Source organism: Felis catus, chromosome C2 (genome assembly GCF_018350175.1).
Source record: "Felis catus isolate Fca126 chromosome C2, F.catus_Fca126_mat1.0, whole genome shotgun sequence".
NCBI lineage: Eukaryota > Metazoa > Chordata > Mammalia > Carnivora > Felidae > Felis > Felis catus.
The window spans coordinates 154,313,898-154,341,553 of NC_058376.1; the positions used below are offsets into that span (position 1 = coordinate 154,313,898).

General features: G+C 46.7%; 1 protein-coding gene across 29 annotated transcripts in view; it reads right to left on the reverse strand.

The window, feature by feature from the left end:
* Window positions 1-10,706: 10,706 nt before the first annotated feature.
* The window catches only part of ARPP21 (cAMP regulated phosphoprotein 21), a 155,461-nt gene continuing 138,511 nt past the window's right edge, over window positions 10,707-27,656 (reverse strand). For all 29 annotated transcript variants that reach the window (XM_023260783.2, XM_019810985.3, XM_019810984.3 and 26 more), the window contains 2 exons: window positions 12,643-12,791; window positions 10,707-11,541 (listed from right to left, as the gene is read on the reverse strand). In XM_023260783.2, the coding sequence (XP_023116551.2) occupies window positions 11,284-11,541; window positions 12,643-12,791 (407 nt within the window). In that variant the 3' untranslated portion in view covers window positions 10,707-11,283. The remainder of the gene's footprint in view (window positions 11,542-12,642; window positions 12,792-27,656) is intronic.

Here is a 27,656-nt window from a genome sequence, read left to right on the forward strand (position 1 = left end):
TTTTGAGGGCGCTGACCATGGGAGCTAGAAAGTAAAACTTTGTCAGGACATGGAGTTGAACATTCTGGCAGGGACCCGGGGGGATGGCTTTCAAGATCCTGAATAAAGCGAAGCTCAGCCCTGAGAGGAGTAGGAAATCCTAAGAGGATGGTGAGGGACACGACCAGGGTGGGGGAAGTGGGCTTGCTGGGTGGATATGTTCTGAAAAGTCAGAAGATGTGCTAGAAGTTGATCTTTCATAGGAGGGCGGGAGGACCCGTGAGTCCGCAGGATCGTCAGGGACTTGCTGATAAGGACACCAGCATCACCAAGATCTGTGGTGGCCAGCTTGGAACGCCAGGCTGATGGCAGGAGAGGTGTTCACAGGGCTGGGCACGCTAATATCCACAGGAATGGTGGCACCCCAAAAGTGACAGTATTAGGAGGTTATACTCAGCCACCATAAGCTAAGGGCCACAGTTACTACAATGACAAGTAAATGTGGGGAAGCATTTTGAAATGAAACAGACAAGCAGGCAACATCCACCACCAAAAAGACAAGAGTTGGAGGAGTAGAAGAGTGAAAGTGGTTGTTCTAATAAAAAGTTATTTCGGGGGGTGGGGGGTTGGTGCCTGGGTGGCTCAGTTCATTCTGCACTTACAGCCTAGAGCCTGCTTGAGATTCTCTCTTCCCTCTCTCTCTGCCCCTCCCCTGCTTGTGCTCTCTCTCTCTCTCAAAAATAAACTAAAACAAGTTATTTTTGTAATGTTATTTTTAAAAAATAAATTATAAAGGAGGACTAGGTTTTTGCAACGCCCACCCCCCCCTCCCAAATTCTATCTGTCCTTGAAAGCTCAGTGCTTTCGACCCATGGCCTTGGGTAGGCCCTTTTTTAACACTCAGAGAACTACCCTAAACACTGTCATAGTCCTGAATAACCTATATGGAATTATATCTTAAGATCACGACCTAGGCCTTCTACATAGATCTTAAGAGTCTCTTAGATATATCAGGGATTTCAAAGTCATCTACTCCAAATCTCACTGGTCAACAGAGCCACTGGGAGATCCTTCCAAACAGATGAGATCCTGAAATCTTATTCTCCACTACCCACCCCACTTACTGGACACGAGTTCCCCAAACTTCACAAGTGATCAGACCACGGAGGAATATGGCGCCACAATGGATGCTGCAGTCATGGACACATGGACAGCGCTCCCAGCAGTGACAGAGGCTCGGACAGACTTCCTGTCTGAAGCCTGTCCTTGTCCTTAAGTTTACCAAGTGAAGGAGAAGTCATATGTCTCTATTTTGGAGACTAGTAAATAAAGTTTCACAGATTGAATAATTTGTCTGAGGAGAGAAGACGGACCCCACAGTCAGGAAGAGGGTGTTTCAGTGCAGTTATGTGGAACTTCATGAAAACAGCATAGAGAGAGGGAACTCTATTTTGTCTTAGTAGGGAATCGGGGAGCTAAAGGAAAAGCGTCCACAAGAAGAAATGTTTGAGGAAACGAAGGCTCGTCCAATGTCATCCACGTTAGGACCCGAGATCTGATCTTCTTTACCCAAAGCCTGATTGTGTTTTATGAAACAGGACAACTGCAGGACAGATGTGGACCACAACAGACGACATCGCCTGAAGTTTGGCTGTGGTTTGAGACCTGCAAGATTTGGGTGTGTTAACGGGTTAAACTGGGCCCCCCAGGAAGGTACGCTCAAGTCCTAATTCCCAGGACCTGTGAGTGTGACCTTATTGGGAAATAGGGTCTTTGGGGGATGTAATCAAGTTACGAGGAGATAGTTGAGTGGGCCTTAACTTCCTCTTTGAGCGTCCTTAGGAGGGGAGAAAAGACACAGACACCGAGACGGGGACACAGATAACAGACACACAGCCACGTGAAGAAGACAGAGGCAGAGATCGGAGCTAAGCTACCACATCCCAAGGGTCCCCTGGGGATACTGGAACCTGAAGGGACTAAGGAAGCATTTTCCCTGAGAGCCTCTGGAGGAAACGTGATCCTACCAATACCTTGGTTTTGGACTTCCGGCCTCCAAAACTGTGCAGGAAAATATTTCTGTTGTTTGAAGCTACCCCGCCGTGGCATTTTGTTGTAAGGGAGATAAGAAAAATAAGACAGAACTTGAGGACGAAGGAGAAAAAAAAAAAGTGTGCGTGTTTCCAATGCCTGGAGGCATTTCTGGGTCCTCCTTCCAGGTAAAGGTGAGCCCATCCTTGGGCAGTCACCGTGCCTGTCCATCACGACAGGTCGTGTGTTGCTCACACACAGGCATGTCGAATGAGGCTGGATGGAGGCACTGTGTTTTGGGATTGTCCCAAGGGGGGGCCCAATATAAATGAGGATGAGGCACAGTCTAGGTGTAGCAGGCCCTGATGGAGGCTGAGTGGCAGGTGTATAAGACCCTTTGCCTGAATCAGTGTGGGGCAGCAAGGTCAGCAAAGCAGATTCCAGTGATAGATTCTTCCAGGAGGACACTCTCAGGGAGTGTGAGAGAGATTTTTAAACGTCCACAAAAATGCGTCGGTTTCCAGAAAGCACCTTAGTAGTGAGAACTTCAGGGAATTTTCCAGGCCAGTGCGGCCTGTTCGCTCAGAATTACACTCAAAGGTGCACTGAAAACTCTGGCTTAACGTCTGTACGCGCACAGCGTTCAGCCAGGATGGCATTTTGCACTTCTGTTCACAAATGAAGGGTGTGAAAACGTGAGAGAGACGAAGAGGCTTTGCACAAATCCTGGGGAGTGTGTGTGTGTGTTGGGGCGGCGGGGCCTGGGGGCGGGGCTGCTGGGATTCAAATGCAAGGCTTCTGACGTCATGTAAAAGATGCTCTGTATACCTTACACCTGCTGATAGGGCAACAGGTCGGTGGGAAAGAATAATTATGTCCTGCATCCTCGGGCCAAGTAATACTGACTCATTAACAGCCAATCGATCAATCAATTTGAACAAATCAATCAGTTAGTGGCTTGAAGGCTTGAATAGGATGGGATCCATATATAGACAGACAGACGGATAGATGATAGACAATAGATGTGGATACGTGCGTGGTGGGGGGTGTGGGTGTCGAGCAATATCCTCGGACGCTGTCTGACACAGCGTAGACTGTGAACAACGGAAGCCCCTGTGTTTCCCTTACAGCTTTACCTTTTTCCATAGAGTTTTACGTCTTTCCACAAAGGAAGACAGAATACAGACATCACGGTCCTCCGGTACCATGCGGATCCTTCCATGATGGAAAGGAAGCTAACCGAGCCTAGAAATCTCCGGTGAACATGACACGCAGGCAGAGTAAAGCAATAAATCATCAAACGATCAGCCAGCGGCTTCAGCCGCAAGTGTGTTTATCTACTCCCTTTTAAACAACTCTTTTAATGGCATCTCGCCGTTTCCCCCTTAGGAAATTATTTCATTGTATAATTGCCCTCGCTTCGAGTGAGATTTTCTTAATGTCCAATTTAAATGGCTGCTTTTTTTCCCGTCTCAAGTCATTGCTCTCTATTACGTTACTATTAGGCGCCTTAAGTAGCTCCTCTCTCTTTTGAAAAGGATGAAATTGGCTTGTACGTTTCGTTTTGAAACGTGACCTCATTCTTGTGGATCAAAAAATGTAAACCACCTGAAGAAGACAGGCGAGCTTCCTGTTTCTTGGAAAAATGGGTGACGTTCCTGCTGGTGAGTTTTTCTCCAGCTGAGAAACAATTCGTGGGGCTGATCCAATGAGTCAGGTGGCACCAGACGCGTGGTGTTTCTTCCGGGGTCCCTGTTACGGAAGAGTAAACACAACTCATTTCTTCACGGAAACGTGAACCCCCCATGAGCGGAGATATTTTGCAGAAGAGGAGAAACAATTGCACAGACAGAGGTGCTTACTGACTTCCTTGCTCAAGAACACGGGGGAATCAGCTGCAGACTCCGTGTGCAAAAGAGACAGAACCTCGAGAATTGGGGGGGGGGAGTTGCTCTCACAATCATGTTTTCTCGGGCCATTCATTTTCAAAAAAAATTTTTACTATTTATTTTTTGAAAGAGAGAGAGAGAGAGTGAGCATGAGTGGGGGAGAGGCAAAGAGAGAGGGGGACACAGAATCCGAAGCGGGCTCCAGGCTCCGAGCTGTCAGCACAGAGCCCGACGCGGGGCTCGAACCCAAGAACCTCGAGATCATGACCCGAGCCACCCAGGCATCCCTCGGGCCATGTTTATTGGGGTGCCAGATGTTTAGCAAAACAGAGGATTCAAATTTTGCACACACAAAATAGCTGCCTTATTTTGATTCTGAATTCCAGGACCTTTATATTTCTATGCCTCACCTTCTCCTCCCAGCCCCGCACGCCCCCACCCTCCAGACCCTGACGGAGTGGGGCCTTGAGCATTCTTAAACGCAACTCTCCTCCAACAGGATGCTCCCCCGCCACGTGGGTCGGTCTGGGCCTGCGCATCATCTGCACGTGCCCCCGCTGGGTTTGCCTCTTGATGGCCCATCCAACCCGGTTTCGGGGTTCATCCCTATTCAGAGTCATGTCTCCTGTTTGCTCGATATCTGACCTCTCCTGACGCCCTCTATGCCAACGCTGACAGCAAAATGGAATAAGGCAGTAAAACAAAACCAATCAAATCGCGAACACAAACAGCAAAGCCTTCCCTGAGCTTCGGCAGCCAGGGAGTTGGTGAATATTGTCTTAGAGAATGCAGCCTCGTGCTCACTAGGGGCATCAGTTCCCTGTCAGGACATCAATCAGGAAATGATTGCCTTCTACCGGAGAATGTCAGATGCCTGCCACTCCCGCTGTGCCCGCAGCGCCGAAGGATCCAGAGAATCCAGCTTTGGCCGCTGGTGACACAGAACAGCCGCGAGCCCTTTTTTTAGAGGAGATTGGAGGTTAAGATGCCCCACAGAGGGCAGATGATAAAGATTTGAACTTGAAACAAACACTGATGCTGAGAACTGTGGGAAAATCATCTCCAGGCCCTAATGAGAACAACTTTCTTAGAAAAGAGGGTTTTGGGTAAAAGGACATGGCAAGAAGCACAGAGTTTTGGTTTTGTGTAGAAGTGTCATCCGTAAGGGTACGGAATTTTTGTTTTCCCCTGAGCTATAAAGGAAAAGTGTTCTCACCATTTATTTAGTTATTTATTTAAGTTTATTTGCTTATTTTGAGAGGTGTGTGTGTGTGTGTGTGCAAGCAGGGGAGGGGCAGAGAGAGAGAGAGAGAGAGAGACACAGAATCTGAAACTGGCTCTGGGCAGTCAGCATAGAGCCCAACACGGGGCTCTCTCTCACGAACCGTGAGATCATGACCTGAGCCAAAATCAGGAGTTGGATGCTTCACTGACGGAGCCATCCAGGTGCCCCCTCACCATTTATAAAAATATATATATATATATATATATATATATAGTTTATTTTTGCAAAGAGACAGTGTGAGCGGGGAGGGGCAGAGGGAGAGGGAGACACAGAGTCCGAAGCAGGCTCCAGGCTCCGAGCCGTCAGCACAGAGCCCGACGTGGGGCTCGGACTTGTGAACCGAGAGATCGTGACCTGAGCCGCAGTCGGACGCTCAACCGACTGAGCCGCCCGGGGCCTCCCTCACCATTTATTTACACAAAGGGAAAAGGACGTTGATCTGCGATTTCACTGTGTGTTGGGTACGGGTACTGAATACTTGGTAGCCCTCCCACGTTGCCCCCTGTGTTCACTTGCCTTCCTTCACCCTGACGGGGGACGCTGACTGTGCCCTGTGATCGTAAGACACGGCACTTACATGCGCAAGTTCCCGGTCGGAGAGGGAGGCATCAGACCTACACAGCTGGGAAGCCTGGCCGTCCGTGCGACAGAGCTGCTCGGGGCTAAGAGCCAGGACTCATCCGACTCAATCCCAACGAGGCGGATGGTAGCTGTAGTTCAACGACAAACCTCGACTCTCCTCGTGTTCATCTCCGCTTTTGAAAGAAGAGCCTTTTCAGGTCTAGCCCGTCCTCCTTTTTGAGGCCCGTGCTCCCTTAGGAACCATGGCTGGATCTTAGCATCTTTGATAAGATCTTCTCTATCTTTGACTCAGAAAGCCTCACGGGCCCCTGGGGACCTGTTAACTCTGCCTGGCTGTCAAGGTCCTGCCAATCAGGCCCACGGCACACCTGTAAGTCCTCCTCCCGTCCTCTTTTTCCATCTAGCTGCCTCCCACCCCAACCAGCCTGAATGAGAAAGGCCACACGTTTCTGTTCCTTTCTTTTGCTTTCAGCCGTTTCTCTCCGCTGGGGTTGTGATCCACCCACATCATGTGTGCGTGCCCACATTCTGCCTAACCGGCGCAGCCCAGGTCAAAAGCCTCTTCAAACGTCAGCCAGAAGTCATCTGCTTCTCAAAACTCCTGTATTTTATGTCTATTTATTTATTTTGAGAGAGAGAGAGAGAGGGAGGGAGAGAACGCATGTAAGCAGGGGAGGGGCAGAGAGAGAGAGAGAGAGGGAGAGAGAGAATCCCAAGCAGACTCCACGTTCAGCACGAGCCTGACACAAGGTTGGAGCTCACGAACCTTGACCTGAGCCAGAATCAAGACTCTGGATGCTTTACCAACAAAGCCATCCAGGCAGCCCTAAAATCCCATTTTTACGTGAGGGCTATATTTCTGGTCATTGATATGCTGGTATATAATTTAGTCTGAAAACTCGTAAACTTCCTCAAGGCAGGGCCTCCGTGGCCTGGCACAACATCTTGAAATCAGTAAGTACCTAATAAAAGCTGGTTGCATAAAAAAAAAAAAAAGCATAAATCACTCTTGTTTTCTACACTCACAGAGAGGTGTGCAAGATCATTGGAGATAACTACATCTATACATCTATATGATCACTATAATTTTAGATATAAACATAAATATAAATTCATTCAACATGAAGAATTCAAAAAAAAAAAAAAAAACTAGCCCAGAAGTATCAGCAACACGGCATTACCTTCCAGGCTCACACTTGTCGAGGAAAAAAATACACACTAGAGCAGTTACCAAAAGAAGTCATACTTGGACCTAGGGTTGGATATTACGTGTTGGTATATAATGTAGTTTCTATAGAGACAAAAGAACTGTGTTTGTATTCCTTTTTAGGGGTCTGTAATAAAATGTTTAATATATATGTTCCTGGGGCGCCTGGGTGGCTCCGTCGGTTAAGCGTCCGACTTCGGCTCAGGTCATGATCTTGCGGTTCGTGAGTTCGAGGCCCGCATCGGGTTCTGTGCTGACGGCTCGGAGCCTGGAGCCTGCTTGGGATTCTGTGTCTCCCCTTCTTTATGCCTTTCCCCCACTGGTGCTCTGTCTCTCTCTCTCCCTCAAAAATAAACATTAAAAAAGTTTTTTTTTAACATATGTTCCTCATAATACTATTCGTTTGACACAGTGTGTGAAAAGAAAGGTATTGTGTTCAACCAGGTGTGAGAAACCATGCAAAGTACCCCTCCTGCTTGGAAACTCATAATCTAAAGTGATATGGTAAGGGTTCCAGAAACCAGACTCTTTCAAAGGATCGCTCGACCTTCATTAACCTTGCTTCCCAACTATTATTATCCTTGGAACAGCCTTTTGCAGATAACAACTATTCGTAGCCCAAGGAAAGGGTCTCCCATGGAAAATATTTTAAGAAAACTGTTCTAGGGTATTACTTGGGAACAAAACCCAAACGATTTGCGTTGACTCTGCCCTTAGGGCAAGGTATTTGCAATGCTTTCTTTTTGGTCTGTAAGTGATCAAGTCACCTGTAAGGACGGTGACAGGGTACGGGAGAGGGGTGGGCCTCACCTCTGTGACCTGCGCGTACCTGTCAGCCCAGAATACAGGCGACAGGAGGGTGGGGGCTGAAAACATCCCACCACACTCTCGCTGCTGGCAAACGTCGACGTGGAGTCCGAAAGCGCCTTTGTTAGGCCATTTCTTCTGCGATGTTCTTCCATCCGCGATTGTATCTGCTTCCTACTTCAAATCTCTCTTCTAAAACTGCTCCGGCTCATGTGGACCCCACTTATTTTCATGATGATGATTTATAACTTTATTTGAAATCCTCCAACCGTACTCCTAAGTAATTGCATAATTCTACTTCCATAATGTTCTAGAACACACTCTCCTTTCCCACCCCACATCCTGTGAAACTATATTAAAACAATAAAATAATTATGGCTGAAATTCATTGGCATCCTAGTGAACATTTAGTGCCAACTATCGCAGAATAACTAAGTGTATGATAAAACTTACAAGAATAAGTCTAAGTGCTTTAAATTTATTTGTCCTCATTTGGAATGGTGCCATGTAATTAGGATACAATCAAGTATGCAGTAAAAGTTTGCTGAATAAATGAATGCATAAGTCACTCTTCTTCTCATGGACACCCACGTAGAGGATCATCAGGGACAAATGTATCTATTTATCTATCTCATTACATATATATACAAATATATATATATATACACAAATATATATATATATACACAAATATATATATAAATATATAATCATGTCTCTCTACATAAGCTTATGAGCTGAATAATATATCATTACGAAATGCAATTGTGATAAAATTATTAACCAACATGAAAAACTGCAATGTTCTGATGATAAATTCTGAAAATGCTTCCCTGATGAAAACCAGGTGCAGTAATGTAGTATAAAAGACAGTTAAGCATAACATAAGGTTCGGAATAATGTAATGCTGGGCGTCTATATTTAGGATTCATCAATTCTTTAGCGAAGAAGGCTCAGCCTGAAACAGTATACAAAGGGCTTTATGCAGGAAAAGTCAAATGTCTGAGTAGGAAGGAGTGTGGCATGTTTGGGGGGAGGGCAGCCCAAGAGAGAGAAGGCCTGTCTTTCCCACAAGCATGATGGTGGTTTCAAATCCACGGGAAAGAAGGCTCGGTCATGCTAGGAATCATTAAAGAAAAGATGAAAATGTCTCAGATTTCCATGAAAGGAAGATGAACCTTGAGACTCGTATTTGGATACTTGATCTGGTATCACCTCCAAGATGAGAAAGCTAAATGGAGACTGTGTTTCTAAAGGGCATCTCTGTTGGTCAGGCCCCCTCCTTCCATTAGGGGAAGGTATTAATTGGGCAAACACATCGCTCCCTCTCAGACCAGCGGTTGGTTTAAGAGCGACTCAGCCTGTTGGTTTAATGACTCAATAAAAAAAATGCAACATCCTCTTTTTATAACGTTTTTCACGTGTAAGGCTTCTTTACAACGAAGAGATCCAGGAGACTGAGATTTGGGTAAATGGGACACACGTCACAGGGAATGAAGCTAGTGACAGTGTGCGTAGAAGCCCCCTTTTGAAGGGAAAAAGAAAATGATACTGTAACATTAAGAAATGCTAATCCTTGTGGCACCTGTGTGGCTCTCGTGGTTGGGCATCTGACTCTTGATTTCGGCTCAGGCCATGATCTCATGGTTTACGGGCTCCAAGCCGTCAGCGTGGGATTCTCTCTCTCCCTCTCTCTCTGCCCCTCCCTCTCGCTCTCACACGCTCTCTCTCAACTAAATAACTAAAAAAAAAAAACTTAAAAAAAATTCTAGGTAGGCTTTTTTGGTAATTTTTTTATATTTTAGTTAACGAGTGCACTATGGGTTTCAGGAGAATTCAATGATTCATCACCCACATACAACACCCAGTGCTCATCACAAGTGCCCTCCTTAGTACCCATCACCCATCTAGCCCATCTCCCCCCCACCTCCCTCCATCACCCCCCCAGTTTGTTCTCTATCATTAAGAGTCTCTTGTGGTTTGTTTCCCTCCACTTTCCCAGGTAGAGTTTTTAACTAGTAGCTTAACTCAACCGCCAACTCATCAACATGAAAATGGAAAGGTCTAATGTAGAGCAGGTGATAATAGGAAAAACAGTGGGGATTATCCCTCCATACCCCTCTCATTGTGGGGGTATCTCTCCATACCCCTCTCATTGGCAATCCTGGTTTTTAGGCAGAGAGTATAAAAGAGATAACTATTAATCATTGTACTGTGATAGCAAACCGAAAGCTGTGAGGTGATATTCCTCCAGTAAATACGTCCCAGAAGGGCCAACGCTGATATTTGATGTTATTATTTTTCAAAGGTTGTCATAAATCAATCTCACCCGCAGAATCTACAGGGGATTAAATACACATTTTAGGATTAGATAGCAACAGGCTTCTTCTAAATGTTTCTCCCCCCGAATGTTCTAAGTCTTCGTGACTAAACTCTTGTTCTGTTTTACCTTCTTTTCAATTACTAGGATAAACATTAGCACCTTTTGCATTTTTGACTTGCCCTCAAAACTAATGGCACTTTTCACTGTATGGCCCAATGTAACTGATAGAATCAGACCGTGCCTCTTCTGAGTTCCCTCTAAAGAAAGAAATCTTGTTTTCCAGGTAGCACGTGGAACTCAAAGAAGATGGAACGGGGTTTGGTATGGCGTATCCCTAAAATTAAAATCAAGGTATACGTTTCAAAAATGTGAAATGTCACTGAATGGACGAGGTGGAAGCCATCTTATTCCCAGGACCCCTGTCGTATCAGGACAAGAAACTGCAATTGGTTAGGTGTTTGCCTACCACGTTTCCCAACGTGATGCCGATTCATTCACAAATACCCGGAACACCTTCACCCTGCATGGTGCATGCAACAGTGTTCCAAGGGGACAACGGTGACACATAAGCGAACACATATTGGAACAGAGAGTGAACCAAACTGGTGGTAAAAACATGACCTTCCTCCATAAGGTCAAATAGTTTTATTTTGATTAAACACTACAATACAGTATATATCCATTAAAAAAAAAAAAGAAAAGAAAACTCTATAGCGTATATAAATTATTCCTTCCATTCATCAATTCTTCTCTTTCCCCGTTACAGCTTTGGTACGATGTGATTTCGGTATATGATCTTTCAATACTTTTAGCATCACAAACTCAACACAAAGTACAAAACTAATAATCCAAATGAGGGATATTATCATCTACACAGTGGTGTTCAGTGGTAGGAGAAAATCTTACCTTGATGAAATCATGTCACTAGCTAAGCTACAAAGGCGTACCTAGCAGACATGACAGAAATATGCACCATTGACCAGCTAATGTGTGTATCAGTCTTTGTGTGTGTGTGTGTGTGTGTGTGTGTGTGTGTGTGTGTGTGTGTTTTTACAGAATACCAGCAGCGATCGTTTGGGTGTTGAGTGAATACGTTAAGTCCTCAGCCAGCGTCCCACCTTTGCTCATCTTGCCTCAGCGGCCACGAGCCATCTGGAGACACGTACCGCAGCCACAGTGCTCAGAATTTGACCTGCCACCCGGTGTGGCTCACACTTGCACAGTTTGTCCTGCAGCTAGCCGACATCACAGGGACAGTGCTGGAGGGGCAGTGCGGACCGATCAGCCTCAGGTTGTTCTGAGGGGTCGGCGGTGTGACGTTACAGTAGACAGGCATTCCGGTGGCCTGGAGCGACCCTTGACCTGCCTGGTCAGGTAGCAAGATTGGCTGTTGGTATGACTGCTGGGGAAGTCCTTGAGAGCCCTGGGTCATTGGCACCTGGAGGAAGACACAAGAGAGAGCCCTTCGTGAAGAGGTTGTGCCTGCGGGTCCGGTAAGCCACTGTGGTGTCACAAAACATACTCAAGCATTTGGGTGAGACCTAACTGGTCACCTATCCCGGACGGACCTCTCGTCAGCTGTTTTACATGGGGCAAGTCACTTAGCGTCTCCGGTTCCCTGGACCATGGGCATCATGACACCTGCTCACAGGGCCCCTGAAAACCTTGCGGGGATGATGTACCGTGCGGGGACCCTCCCGGGACTACGGTTTGGATCTCCTGCTCTGGATTTCGCTCAGTGGGGAAAGCCGTATTCCCATTCTGGTTTTATGCAAAGTGGCCTGGAATCATCTACAGCAACAGGGACCTACCTCGCTCTCAGCCTGCAGCTTTAGAAGCCATGGAGCTGTAGGGAGAAACTGATGCAATGTGAATAAGGATTGTCAGCTAGGAGGGCCGAGGACAGACTTTTTATTTTGCTTTGGCTTGCTTGCTTGTTTGTTCGTTTTAGGGCCAGACGTGGCTGGTGCGGCTAAATTTAATGACCGGAGCATTTCAATAACCCTTCAGAGTATTTCGGGACGTCAGTCCCAAAAGGGTGTGCGACATTTTTTAAATACCCGGGATGGGTTTAGTCAAGAAAATGCAGTTGGTAGGCCCTCTACATGCCCTTTGAATAAATCTGAGCTGCCGTGTCTCCTTTAAATTAAAACTGTCGTGACATGAAAATTTGGAGGCTGTGTACTAAAAATGCACGGAAGCTTGTCATGAAGGCTTTTTCCCAATAGGCAAAATCTCAATGGACTATCCAAAGGTCTTCGTGAATATCACTTTAGACTACAGCATCTTCTTCCACGAATAGAAGTTTATAGAGTTTAAATACCTTTTTAGCAGGACATTCAGAAGCCACGGTAGTAAGAGAAGCATGCGTGTCCCGTTTTCTGCTCTTCTGCTAATCTTAATTCAACGTCAACCATCGACAGGAGCTGGGCACGGCACCCCCCACCCTGCTGACCAACCATTACGGGGCGGACTCACGGCCTCTACTTTGGCAAGCTCTACTTTATAAACCACGATTTTCCAAGCTGCTGATGTGCACCTGATAAGAAGACATTGTTGGGTAGGAGACCATCACGCCTTGCACCGGATTCCCCGGTTGGTTGCTCATCACGTTCTGACTCTGGGAAGGCTGCTGCACTCCTATGAGGCCTTGGAACCCCTGTTGACCAGACAGGACTGGCTGGTAACCTGCCAAGAAAAACCACCTTTTGAACAGGCTGTGCCAGCAAGAACACAAATGAGATTTCATGGGGGTAAAAGCACTTGTTCACAAAACCTTCAGACATCCCAATCTCCCCATCAGCGGGGTGTTGTCTAAATACTTATTTCCTAGGAATGCGTCTTGTTGCTCTAAGAGGAGACAAGAGTATGATGCCAAAAAAATTCACTGATATTTACATCTTCGGGCAGAATGGTCCGGCGAACACGACGTGACAACGGTCAATTTTTTTTTTACGGCACAAAGACAGGAACCTCTATTGGTATCACCGGACCTCTGATATCTGTGGTTTGCTTTGTTTCAATGATATTCAGAGTATTCGTAAATTATCAAGTGGGTTTTTTTTTCCTAATTAAATTGACTCATTCTCTTACTATCTCACCTTTCAGCACAAACTCATTTCACCCAGTGATCATCAAACTGCCTGTTAAATTTTTATTTTCCATGCCCTAGTGAACAAAATGATTCACTACTCTGACTAATTCAACGTCCACTGCCGTAGACAAAAGGCAGCAACTGGAGAAAGATACAGCATGCTTTTTATTCTGTTTCAACGCCGGCTCCCCGGAGAATATTCTGGTAAAGCACTCCAATAAGTGACCACGTACATTAATAATACGGAATACAGCACTTAAAAAAAATGTCTCTGTTGTGTCCTTGTGAGTGGGTCAGTTGCTTGGGTTTCTTTTCTTTTCTTTTTGAAGTGTATCACAATTTAAATCTTGCAATCATTTTAATCCCCACCACAAGTGGTTTCAAATGCATTCTCTTTCTTTTTTCAAGCTTTTATTTATTTATTTTGAGAGAGCGAGAGCAGGGGAGAGGCAAAGAGAGAGAGAGAGAGAGAGGGAGAGAGAGGATCCCAAGCAGGCTCCATACTCTCAGCGCAGAGCCCGATGTGGGGCTCGAAGTCACGAACCGTGAGATCGTGACCTGAGCCGAGAGCAAGAGTCAGATGCTTAACCGACTGAGCCACCCGGGCGCCCCTAAATTGCATTCTCAAAGGAAGGGAACAGTTCTTATAGAATTCCTGGGAAGAAGGTTATGATTTAGGTCAAAATGATGTGGTGGTAGAAAAATAAAACAGATTCACTTCATGACGTAAAGTAAGGTCTTTCCGGAGCTTCTACTACAAACCATACTGACTACTCTAGAGAAAGTCCATCCGCTGCCTTAACACAATTCTCTGAGAGAAAAATCTTTAAGATCTTAGATTGTTTTAAAACACAAACACTAAGCCATGTTTTACAGCCAGGTTTTAAGAATCGAAACCATCAATATGCATTGTTAATAAATAACCTGCATTTCGAGCGCATGTGAGAGTTTTAACTTTATATGGAGGACAGGTAAAATTATATTATAGTCTTTGCAGGGGGCAACATCTTGCTCTCCTTTGGCCTACTTATAATTGCCTTCACTCATCACAGAAATATTGTGGACACAATGGCTTGTGAGTAGTCCCTGAGTTGGGAGATCAGCTCCATTGGCACACAAGCTGTCTTCAGTCTGGAACACCTGAGAACAACAAGTCTGGGGAAAAGCCAAGCTGGGAGGCCTGCCCTGTGCTGGCCGCTGAGGGGGCCAAGTGTGGACTTTCGAAAACCACCCTTCGATCTTCCTGTGTCCCATTGCTTTACCTTCACATTTGTCACCCTACATCAGCTTCAAAGCGGTTTGAGCCTGCTATTTTAAGTTTTTGTAAGGACATCACATATTAAGAATGTAATTAAGAGTCACGACCATCTTCCCTCCGACTACTTTGTGCCCACAGTCAAAGCCTTCCCTGGACGTGCTCTGCAGGCCTACGTAAGACTAAGAACATCGGCTCACGGGCTGCGTTCCTAGAAGGTTTACAGGTTATACAAAAAAGGAAACCTCAGCAGACTCGGGAACAAGAAATCGGGACACAGGCCATGTGACGGCCCTCACTATCTCCCAGAATGCCTCGTCTGCAGAGGCACTTGGGAGAAATTTATTTTAACACTGCAGACATACCTTGTTTCTTGGGGCTTTGCTTTAACACGCTTCGCAGATACCGTATTTTCTACAGATCGAAGGTTTGCGGCAACCTTCAGACGAGTCTGTTGGTGCCGTTTCCACAACAGCCTTCGCTCCCTTTCGTCTGTGTGCTACAGTTTGGGGTTTCTCACAGCATTTCAAAGTTTTTCATTACTATGTTTGTCATGGTGGTCTGTGATCAGCGACCAGTGACTGCAACTTGCGCAAACCTCAGAGGATGGCCAGCCCATTTCAGCAGGAAGTATGTTTTAATTAAGGTACGCACGTTGCATTTTTAGACTTAAGGCTATGCTACACTTACTAGACTACAGTACAACGTAAACATGAGTCTTACATGCACTGGGAAGGCAGAAAACTTCGTCCGACTCGCTTCATTACAATAGTCACTTGGTTGCGGTGGTCTGGACCCGGACCCGTCACACCTCTGGGGAATGCCTCTCCTTACAAACAGTCGTGGTCTGTTATTTCCCTTGCCCAGACAGTCCACTCTAATGCGTATATCCATTGGCCCTGCAACATTCTCTTACTCTTTTGCCATTTTATTATGACATCATTCCTGCCCCTATCCAACTCGCGCTAGCAAGAATTGTCTTACATGTATGAAAACAACCCGATACGAATGTAGACGAACGATCACCCGCCGTACTCCTCCCCATGGAATTCCACAGCAAAGAGCAGACACTGTGAATACACTTTATAGTCCATGTGATGGTAAATATAAGAGAGCCTTATTTCTGGCTGAAGATTCAAAGCACAGGTTGAAAAGGTGAGGGATGGCTTTGAAAAGTCTGACTTCTCTCTGGCCACGTGGTGGAAGCCCCGTTGGGTCTCTTTGGTTCTTTCTGCGGAACATACCTCGCTAAGATGGGAACAAAAGAGGGGAGGAATGGAAGGGGGGGTGGGGAGGAGGGGTGCGGTGGCCTTGCTTCAAAAGATTATTTATGTAGTTGTTCACCGAATCCTTCCGTTCTCTCAGAGCCCTCTTCAAAACGTTCAAAAATAAACTGACGTAACCTACGAGAGATTCATTTATTACACCAGCTCTAAACCAAAATCGGGACGAAAGGGAATAAAAAAAAGTCTTTTTTTTTTTTTAAGTTTATTTACTTTTTTTGAGAGAGAGCGAGAGAGCCGGGAAGGGGCAGAGAGAGTAGGGGAGAGAGAGAATTCCAAGCAGGCTCCGCACCGTCAGCTTGGAGCCCGACGTGGGGCTCAAACTCACAAACCGTGAGCTCGTGACCTGAGCCGAAACCAAGAGTCAGATGCTTAACCGACTGAGCCACCCAGGTGCCCCAGTTTTATAACAGAGCCCTTTAGACATACAGAAGCAGACTGTCTTGATAGGAAAAGGAAGTGCACTTCAAATAACATTCAAGGAGAGAAAAACCTGCCGGGGGCTGTGTGGCCCCATCCCCGTACAGGCCCAGACCTGGGGGTGTGATGCATCTCTGCCCAGAGCACTGATGCAGTGCACGACAGTGACGCCCTCCCCCGGCGAGACTTGCGGATGTAAATACTCAGTCGTGCAGAGAGCAAGGAGCCACCAGCTCTGCACTGGGGTCCCGCGGTAAACACACTTAAGGCACATAAAGATTTATGGGGGAAGCGGATAATGCTCTGCAGTTTCAAGATGAAAACTTAAGTGAGGTAAAGCCCAATTTATATTCATGAATCCCATCCATTTCTCAATAGGCTCCCCAGGCAACAGATCTGCATCTAGAATGGTTTAATTGCAGCTGCCCATTTCTTTAAACGACGTTACAGACGGTAGGTAGCAGGATGGTCCCTAAGACAGGAGGCTTTTTGGAATGTGAATCCGAGCCCTGGTCCAGAAATAGACGGACAGAAATGTGAGACCACTGACCTAAGAACGAACTAAGCGTCTGCCCAGGACACAACCCACCCAAAGGCCGAGACGACAGAGCTGGAGGCAACCTGCTTATCTCGTCTATTCAAATGAGAAATGTGTTCCAGTTTGTCAATTCTTGGCTGTGAAATGATCACTTTTTCATATTTATTGAGGATTAGCGAGATATAATACATCTTACAAAACAGAAACAGCAACAGTGGCTGCCCTGTAGGCTTGCGATGGAAATCATAAAGACATTAGCTATTTTTATTTCTTTTTCAGCCAAGATTCATTCAATTTCCAAGTCCCGTGTATCATTTGTTTTCTGAAGGTAAAAAGGTTAGGAATGGACAAGTGCCTCCCAGCAAATAAAAAAAAAAATTCACTCTGCTGGGATTGAGGGGTTGTAAGATTTAAAATGTCTGGATCTTATCAGTCTGAAAATGTACTAGCGTTCTTAGTGAAATACACCAGTTATCGAATACTCTTGGTAGTTGCAGGATACTTCATTAATATTCTGCCAAGGCAACGTTTCTCTCGATGCACCCCAATTAGGAAAAATCAGAATGTAAATTGATGAGGGGCTATGAATTGGCAAGATTGTGATGGACCTATTTTAACTAGTATTTGAATACTCTGTTACAGATCCAACATTTTGAAACCGAAGGCAACGTCAAAGTAGCAAACTGTATTTTCAGGGTACCGTCGCCTCAGCTGTTGTTGGGTTACATATGTGAAGACGGGGAAAGGAGTAGTTAAGAGGGCAAGTGCGTATAGAACAAAGAGAAGCTACCACCTCCCCTAACCCACTCAAGCACTGTCATTTCCACGTTGTGTTTATTAAGTAAAATATTCTTAATGTGGCGGACTGTCTTCAAATATGAAAATTAGTAATTTTTCATATAATAATTACTTATCTTGGAATGATAAGATGTCAATATTTTTCTGAGTTCCTAGGGAACACATGAGCTCTCTCTGAATTCAAATCCTGCTCTTTGTAAATGGCTTTGAAATAGAATTACAGTAGGTCAGCTGCGGCAGGGCTGGTGAAGGATATGAAGAAAAATGCTGATTCAGAACTGGCTTCTCCCTCTGCTGAATTTTTATAGTTTGTGCCTTGGGCCGTTTTCCAGTATCTTCCCAGTTCTGGTTCTTGGTTTCAATTCCTTTACACTTTCATCTTCTTCGAAGATTTTCCATTACAAATGAGCTAACTAGTTATGTATGTTGATCACTCAGTCTCATCCAAACAGTGAATTAAATGCTTTTACCTTGTGTCATGACAATCCTGGGAGGCGGTCACTGTTATTAAATTGCTTTTACAAAACAGAAAACTGACTTACAGGGGTGTAGGGATTGTTCAAGGACACATAGCTACGAGGAGGGAAGGCTCAAATTTTAGTCGTGGTTTTCTGACATCAGCACCCTTGCTGATATTCCCTAAATTGTAGTACTATTTATTATACATTATTCTAGTTCTAATACCTTAACAATTCCTTTAGTGTGTCAGGTATTTAATGACCATTTATTGCATTCATTGTTTCTCGGTAATTAAAACAATTAAGAGGACAAGACTTATGATTCACAGTTTGGTGAAGGTGATCTTGTTAGTATCAAAGAAAGGAAATCAAAGGCAAAGCATAACTTCCCGGTCCACACAAACTCATACCACTCAGTAACAGTTTTAAAGTCTTGTTACTCAGATTAGGGGACACCAGACAGGCAGTTGGGTTGGAGTAGGATCGGGCTAAGTCAAATAGACTCTAGTCCCTTCACTTCACTAGTTTCTAATAAGCTGATACTGTAGTTTTCAATTACTAGGACCATTTTGAATAATGGCACTCTTCACACTCTTTGAAGACTCTGGACTTCAAAGACTCTATATTTACTCTGGACTGTTTTGTCAAAATGATCTTAAAATATCAGACATAAAAGTAACTTATGCCTGTATTAAACGTAAGAATGATCGCTTGACTGTTCTAGGCAACTGGCTGCCTCTAGGAAAGTCGCTTGGCCTTTGGAAACAAAACTAGGATTAATAGTTTTAAAAGACAAAAACAGGCAAGAAAAAAGAGGTACACAGAGACCCTGCGTCTGATCTAGGATGACAGATGAAGGCCCGGAGGAATCAAGATTCCCCAGGCTGCTTAGAGACGGCTGTACTTTCAGAGTTTATAGATTGCTATCATGCTTTCTAATTCTGCGAATACTGTGGCTTTCGCCCAAGTTTTACTTGTTACTAGGGTACTGTCTCTATGACGGGCGTCCTTTTCGGCCTCATCTATCTCTATAGCATCTCGGTGCTCAAGGTAGCCTTGGATAGAGAGACTGGATATACAACATGATATCATGATATCTCTATGGTTTTCTGAAAGAGGAACCACTGTCTTAGGCTTTAGGGACATAGATTTGGGGTAATGGCTACCACTTGTCTGTCACTCCACCCTCATGTAAGGTGAATAAAGGCCTCAATATCTTACTTCAGGCCTCCCAGAACCAGGGGGCCTTCAGAAACCAGGGAAGACACCCGACTCTGGCCTTTGCAGATGATGGCCTGTTCCAACACAAATCCCAGGTGTGACAAGGTAGGCCAACTGGGCTCAACCCTGACAAGGTGTTAATCTTTTGACGCACTGGCCTCTAGGCCAAACTCCCAATAATCTATGTTACTGAAACCCTAAGTAGGACTTTTAAAACAGAGGAGCAGCATACTGGGGTGCCTGGGTGGTTGAGTCAGTTGAGCATCTGCCTCTCGATCTCACAGTTCATGAGATCGAGCCCTACATCGGGCTCCACGCGGACAGCAATAGTCAGATACTGCTCTGTTCTTACAGATGAGGTACAATAGCACAAACCGGTCCTAACTTCAAAAGGAGGAGTGCACCAAATTGCTTTTTTGTTTTTTTTTTTTTCCGGTTAAAGCCCACCACGTTTACTTTCATCTCTGTGTAAACATCTGCCTCCACCTCATTTATGCGCCGTTTCCGCACCCTTCCTCGTCTTCTCCTCTCCATTCGTTAGCCTGTGGCTGTAGTTTCATAGGGACACGACGCAGAATGACCTACAGGGACTCTGCGCGGGCACGGAGGTGATGCGGCCCACGTCCCCGCAAGGACCGGTCCGTCCTGATGACTTTGAGGAAGGTTGCACCAGGTTCTAAGCGGGACCGGGCTTCCTGAAGCTGTAGCTTTCCTTCACACATGCGCGTTTGCTCATTAGCTTTCATACTGCACAGAGCGTCCTTCTTAAAAGCCTCTTCCCTGTCCCCTGAGAACATCCACGCATGGGTCACTTTCTGATGGCAGTACACATCAGACGAACCAGCCTATTACTGCCAGCTCGGGGGTCTCTTTGCTGCAATTATACCATCCTGATCCATGTTATTGCAACTACAAAGCTGGTTCTCTCTCTCTCTCTCTCTCTCTCTCTCTCTCTCTCTCTCTCTCTTTAAATCAGGGCAAACATGAGAGACCTTGTTGAATGACTACAAGAATGCATCATGCATAGACTTTCAATGAACGCCTCCGAGAGAAGCTGCACTGAGTCCCGTTTTAAATGGAAGAGGCTGTCATATTATTGAAGCAATTCTCTGAATTTTCCCGGCCCCGAGTGCTGTGCTGACAGCCAGAGAGCTTCGACGACCCAGAGGGAGACAACCCAAGCTGCATAAAAGACCCGCAAACGTTTTGCTTTCTTCATGAGGCTGCTGTAAGGCTTAGAAGATAACGGTGGCATCCCTGCATCCCTACACCCTGCCAGAGTTAACTGTGAGCATCATACAGCCAGGCTGGGTGACGGCCAACTGCTGCTGAGGCCCCGTGAGGACCCCTCTTCTCAGGCGAGGCTTGGGGCAAAGTCAAGGTCGGAAATGGCTCTAATCACGGTCCCCATGGTATCAGCCCCCCTGGTGGACATCTTCACTGATGATTTGCTGCTGATTGGCCGGCTCACACAGGATAATCGCGAGGTCAGATGTCACGGGGCTAACATCACTGTGATCAAGTGACCGTCCCTGTCACAGGGCTCCAGGGTCCACGTTGGCCCCGGCTGACCATTTCGAAAATAAGTGCTGTGGACACAGACTCAATCTGTAGAAATCTATCCATCACTACAAGTAGAAAAACCAGTTCACAGTCAACTAATGGTGAATCAAAAGCGCCCCCTTTATAGAATGAGGCATTCCAGGGGCGCCTGGGTGGCTCAGTCGGTTGGGCGTCCGCCTTCGGCTCAGGTCACCATCTCCCGGTTTGCGAGTTCGAGCCCCGCGTCAGGATCTGCGCTGACAGCCCGGAGCCCGGAGCCCGCTTCGGATTCTGTGTCTCCCCCTCTCTCTGCCCCTCCCCCGCTCACGCTCTGTCTCTCTCTCTCTGTCTCAAAAATAAATAAACATTAAAAAAATTAACAAAAAAAGAGAAAGCATCATACGTTATTTTTCCCAAGCAGCCAAAAAACAATGATCTTCTCTTCTTCCGCTCCAGACTGGCAAGGGTTCTTACACAAACCTTACTCCCGTGGTAGATTTAACAGCATTACTGTTCTAGTAGTAGAGTCTTCTCGGAGGCAATAGCACTGATCTAGGGCAAGGTCAACGAGGACCTGAACTAACGCAGGAGAGGCAGGAATCGAGAGAAGGGACATCTACTGAGAGAAATGTACGATGTGGCTTGTGAGAAACTGGCATCTCGTGGTTTCTGTGGTATCACACGCTCGACAGAAGGGGGCTGTACCACCATCGGGAAGACCAGTCACCCACGGGAAAACGGACTCTCTGAAAAACGAAAGCCCTGGTTTGTAGTGCTTGCCCATCTCCCTGGTGTCAACATTCCCACCAGGGCCCGTCTCACGAGACACATGTCTTAACAACGCGTTGGCAAGATTCTGATTGTTTTTTTTTATCCTTCCTTTTCAAATCTTATTTACTATTGTCTTTGACATTGGCATAAGAATGATTATGAGAGCCGTTCACAGGGCTCTCAGGCAGGTGGTGGAGCCCAGCCGTGAACAGAAACTTGGAGGACACCAGGATGGTCCTAGGGTGGAAGCAGGTCTCAGACTCCAGGATCACTGAGCGGGAGATGAACTCGTGGTGTGAGTTGGGGGGGGCGGGGAATGGGGAGCATGTGGGAGGCTCCCAGGAGATCATTTTGAACCGAGTATTAGAAGATGAGTAGGTGTTTGCTAATGGAGTGGGATGAAGGGGGGGATAATCATGATAAAGGAAGTAAAACACATGGGACACCTGGGTGGCTTAGTCGGTTGAGCGTAGGACTTCGGTTCGGGTCATGATCTCACGGTTCCCGAGTCTGAGGCCCGCCTTGGGCTCTGGGCTGACAGCTGGGAGCCTGGAACCTGCTTCAGATTCCCTGTCTGCCTCTCTCTCTGCCCCTCCCCCCGTTTGCACCGTCTTTCTCTCTCAAAAATAAATAAAACGTACAGAGCAACATGGGAAAAGCCAAGAGATGCGGGACGTACGTTTAAGGACTGTACGTATTTCGAGGCAGTGGCAGGTTAGAAATGAGAAGAGGCAGCACAGGGGAGAGAAAGGGAGCTGGGTGCAAATCCTAGGGCCTTGAACACCATTTATGAAAACCGGAACTGAAAGTTGAAAGACTGAGGGTGCCGCGTAAGGTTTATAAGCTGAACAGCGAAATGACGGATGGCCATTTCATCGAGATTCTTCAGGAGTCGCTTGGGGGTTGCATACCTGGAGGCAGGGACTCGACTCCTGGGAGGCCGTGGCCATCACCACGTCAAGTTCTGTTTTGGTTAGGGGAGTTGACTGCAGTGCCCTCGCTGTGAATACAAGCGGGACAAGTAAGTGGAGATGGGCAGGAAACACGTGAGCAAAAGAGTTCTAGAGCTCAGGCCATCAGCCTGCCACAGGTACAGATTCAGAAGTCGTCGGGATGTTGCTGCACGTAGAGACGGTATGTTCCCGAATGGGTGCAGACTGGGGAGAGGAGCCACATGGGACCCGAAGGCACGACGGTCTTCAAATACTGACCTGAAGAGGAGAATGAGGAGTGATGGGAAAACCAGAAGGGAATGGCGTGAAGGCGAAAAAGGGAGAGACGCGTTTCAAGAAAGGGAGACGTGCCAATGACTCGCGCTGCCCAAGCGCGGAGGGAAGAAATGACCCCCGTGGTTCAAAAACGTACCGGTGATCTTGACAAAAGCAAAGGCAGTGAGGAACGAAGCAGCCGAGGAGGAAGGAAAAGGAGGAAAGGGGATTCCTTTGAAAAGTCTGACAGGGCGGCCGAGGTGTGGGCAGGGGCCAGCGCAGAGAGCCCGAGGGGCGCCTAGGGTTGACAGGCCTTTGTGGGGTTGTTTTGCCGCGGTGTTAACATGGGATGGATGGAAGGGTTTTTATGTTTTAGCAGATGAAGTGAAGAGAAAAAGATTTAAAAATCTGGGAAGAGGAAGAAAACGAATGCACTTGTCGTGAGACACAGTACATTGAACACCAAGGGATACGCACCATCAGGAAGTTTGGGACCTGAGCGACAGAGTCTGCATTTTTCTCTCCCGCCCAGCTGACAGCTTCCAGTGTCCCCTCCTCACTATTCGAGACCTCCTCTGACCCAGCAGTAAAACAGCTGGGGTCGCTTCCCTCTGCCAAATTGGTCGAACGCACAAGACGGCTCAGAGAGGTCACGAGGGAGCAGGGCAGAATGCCGGAACACAGTTTGAGAAGGCAACAGAAGATACGCAAGATGACTTCTGACAAGAAGCTGAAAGAAAGAGGCCCTTATTCATCTTGTGAACCCGATTAGTGTCTCATTCGCAAGGAATTGCAATAATGAAGGAAGTCTCGATTAGAAGTGAATGAGAAGCCCGTGGTCCCGCCAACTGTCCATTCAATCGATCAACAGGATCCACCGATACGATGGCCCACGCTGTATTATCTACCGAAACAGCCAATGAAGTGAAGTTCCCATAAAAACAAAAACAAAATGAGCCTCAGTAAGAGGTCTTCTGTTACGCGTCCTACGGTGAAATTGTAGGACACATGGTATGTTCTGGCAAGTCTTCTGTCACACGTCGGACACCTACTCTTTGAACAGATGTGCGAAGATGCCAAGCACTGATGTCTTCAAGATTTAATCGTTCTCATTTTTCCTTAAGGTCTGCGTAGCTATTATCAGTTAGCTGTAGACTTCAGGATGCCAAAATTTAAACCTTCAATTATCTCCATTCACTTGCAACCCAAGAATGAATGATTGATTCTAGATCATTGTAATGTGTACAGCCTACCCACAGCTGATGTTTTCCAAGAACGCCGTGGAGAAGAACCTTTGTACCGGTCTCTTTATAGAGTTTGGGGAACGTGACTTTCGACTCCCTAATAGTCTGTTCTCCTCATCGATATTCAACAGATGACCCCAAAACAAAACCTCTGGTACCAGATGATGTCACAGCTCTAAGCAGCAATAAAGAGACACTTTCTGTTCATCGCCATAATTAACTGTGATAATCCTTGGCAACAGCAACAAGAAATACCTTTAATCTCACCACGTAGGGGACTGTTACATAAAAGCGTTGTTTCATCTGGATGGAGACAGTGATCAGAAATCTTCAGCCTTGTCTACACAAACACAAATGTGCTTATCTTTTTCAGCCGGCTGGAATAGAAGGCTCTGGTCAACACGTAAATCTGATTTCACAATAATTAAGGTGAAAATGAAATTGTAGGACAAATGCTGGGTTCCGCAGACTCTTTCAATCACCCCTTTGGGGCAGGCTGTCTCCCCAAGACAGAGCCCTTTCATTTTTTTAATGGCCCGCTCCAGGGTAGGAAGAGAAAGGATGCAGATCATTCACTTGTTAATTTTTCCCTTCAACCCAAGGCATCCAAGGGTGATACTCACATTTCACATGCTTCATTGCTTTATAAGCACCCAAGTGGAGCACAGGCATTTTAAAATGGTCACAACCTTTCTTGCCGGAGGTTCCCTTCCAGGCCTCAGAGGAACCCCCTACATGGCTTAGCCAGCTGTCCAAACCTTAGGCGGAGGGAGCCCCCTGGGCCAAAGGTACCACTGCTCTTTATAAACCCACTGGGTCTCAGAGAGACGGCAAAGGCCTCAGGTTGTACCCTTGGCAGGACATCAGGCTACTCCTGGAAGTACCTCTGAGAAAGTGCCATGCAAGGCCCATCCTTACCCAGCAAGGTTTGCACGCTGGCATCTCAGAGCTTTGTGTTCTCACGGTTTCACTCGGTCCTGCCTCAACATCCTAAATCTGTTTTTGATTGCCTGCTTCCCCACCCCAGTGGCGTGCTTTTCCCTGGGTCCATGGTTCTCAGTGTCACCCTGTCTCTGAATAATGCGAGGGGCCACTTAAAACGCAAATCACTGCTCTTCAGAGGTATTGGTTCAGTAGGTTTGGGTTGGGGCCTGAGAATGTGCATTTCAGTAGGTCTGGGTTGGGGCCTGAGAATTTACATTTCAGTAGGTCTGGGCTGGGGCCTGAGAATGTGCATTTCAGTAGGTCTGGGTTGGGGCCTGAGAATGTACATTTCAGTAGGTCTGGGCTGGGGTCTGAGAATTTGCATTTCAGTAGGTCTGGGTTGGGGCCTGAGAATTTGCATTTCTGAGAAATCCTCAGGTGATGCGGATACTCCTGGTCTGGGGACCACACTTTGAGAACCACTGCTGGGCCTTCGTTCTCAATAAATACTTTTGCCTTGAACTCCTATCGTTGAAGCCACTCGTGATTTGTCCCCCTAGAAAGCGGGTGATGGGATTTGGCAAATCACACTTCTGTGGGAGGCTCTCTCTCCTCTTTGATCTCATTACCCTTAGCTGTAAAAGGGAGACAATCTTCTCAGTGGGTGTTAGGATGGACTGACAGACCTCCTGTGGGACACCTCCCGGTATCTGGGCACCTGGCAATAACCAACGTGCGTGAGTCCCTTCTTCTGTTCTTTGCACTTTCCATCTTGTACGATATTTTATTACTTGCTCAGGTCTCCCTGCTTCCCAGGGAGATTACGACCCTCGGGGAGAGAAGGTCTATCCCAGACATCTCTGCCTAGCCCAGGATTCTACGTGCCGCACTTCTAGAACACTTATTGACAGCGTGGACAAAGCGAATGCCCTTATTATACTCACCCTATGAGAATCCTTGTGTTAACTATTATGTGACGTCACGTAACAGAAAAGAAGCCAACAAACAAAACTTTGAAAGAAAAGAATGCAGAGGTGATGTGCTCAGAACAGAGAGCCCGAAGGCCTGCCCGCCCGCGACAGGTAGCAGGAGGCAAAGGACTTGTCCCCTCCACAGCACAAGTTTTTAAAAAGCTGACTAGATGTCAACGACTCTCTCTTAACCCCTTTGCCTTTGGGGAAAAAAAAAAAAGAAGTTCCTTCTAACAGCAAATCAAGAGGGCACAGCACTGTTTTCTAAATTGGCCTCATGCTGCTGAGCTGGGAGCAGAGACAGGCCCAGAAAAGGAAAGGGGGAGGAAATACAGGAAGGAGCTGATAAGGGGAGTGGGGGGGGTGGGGAGAGAAGGAAAAATGCATTTGAAGGGGATGATGCTTGTCATTCTCAAATCTGGTAGCATTTGGTGAGGCCTCTGGGAAACCAGACCAAATGTCTACAGCCTCCCATTTCTTGAGATGTAGCTGTGAGTTTGCTAATAATCTCATGGCAGTGCCTCAACTTTCCTTTGTCCTGATAGAAAAGCAACCCACTTGGACCTCACCTGCTTTCCCTGATACAGTTCAGGCTGATTTCCCTTGTTTTTCTAATTCTCTCGTTGGCTCCCACTCAGCCTGCGGGCGTTCCACTCGACTGCGGACCACGGCTCTGGAATCACCCGGGCCACCTAGCTCTAGGTGGTGAGGCTGAGCTTTACAGGGTGAAGAAGGCACTCACACAGCATCACACACAGAATTTCTCAGCAACTGGGGGCTACCTCTCATTTTTCTGTTGGTCACTCCGCCAACAGGACCGACTCGATTCCTCGGAATGTTTTTGTTTCCTACACGTTCCCAACTGAGGAACTGAGCTGTGTCGTGCTGGTAATAACCCATACGTGTTTCACAATGGAACAGGGATGGCACTGCCTTTCCACGCAGGTGAAAACTCTGTTGCTGTTATCACATTATCACTAAGAGTTTGGAGAAAACCTCTCGAGTACCTGACCTGGAGCTCACCTAGCTTGTCCGCCATAGCTACCAACAGATTTCTCTAACCCATAGGAGGGCCTTACGGAAAGAAAAGGAGAGGTTTGGAGATTCAGGGAACTCATGAGTTGCAAAAAAAAAACCCAGAACCAAACCATCTCTTTTGAAACTTATCAGCCCAACCATATTCCAATGTTTAGATACAGATATCAGCAGTTACTAACCAAGAGTTCATACAATGGATGCCTCTAGACCACCCTCGCGCTAATCCAAACCAGGAAAAGCAAGCATTTTGCTTACCACCTTAAAGCTAGGAGTGGCCCTTGTTAGCATACTGCTTACTGTACTCACTGAGCTAAGCACTGATCAGTGGGTACAATTATTATTCTCATTTGACAAGAGGATGCGACGAAGCACAAGGAACTGAATAGACAGGTCAGGGCCACATAGCCCTCAAGTAGCAGACTGGAGTCTACTCCTTTCTCCTCTGCCCCCTACCTCGGGGGCCTGGCAGGCAACAGAATTCCACTCAAAGGATTCATCCGAAGGGATATTAATAAAGAGAGAAGTGTCAGATGAGTAGGCAATTTAAGGGACCAACTAGGGAAGGAGGCATCCAGAGCCTAATGACAGAGGGGGCACTGTTTTCACTCTTTGGCCTGAAGGTCTTGGGAGAGGAGCCAGGGTTAACAGAAGCCAGGAAGAGCTTGGCGGGGCCATCCGGAGAACAGGCTGCATCCCGAGGCAGGCAGGGAGACGCCCATCTCTCAGCTCTCTGATCTCTTGCTGCTGATGCCTTCTACGACAAGAACCCACCGGGAAGCCCCAGGCCA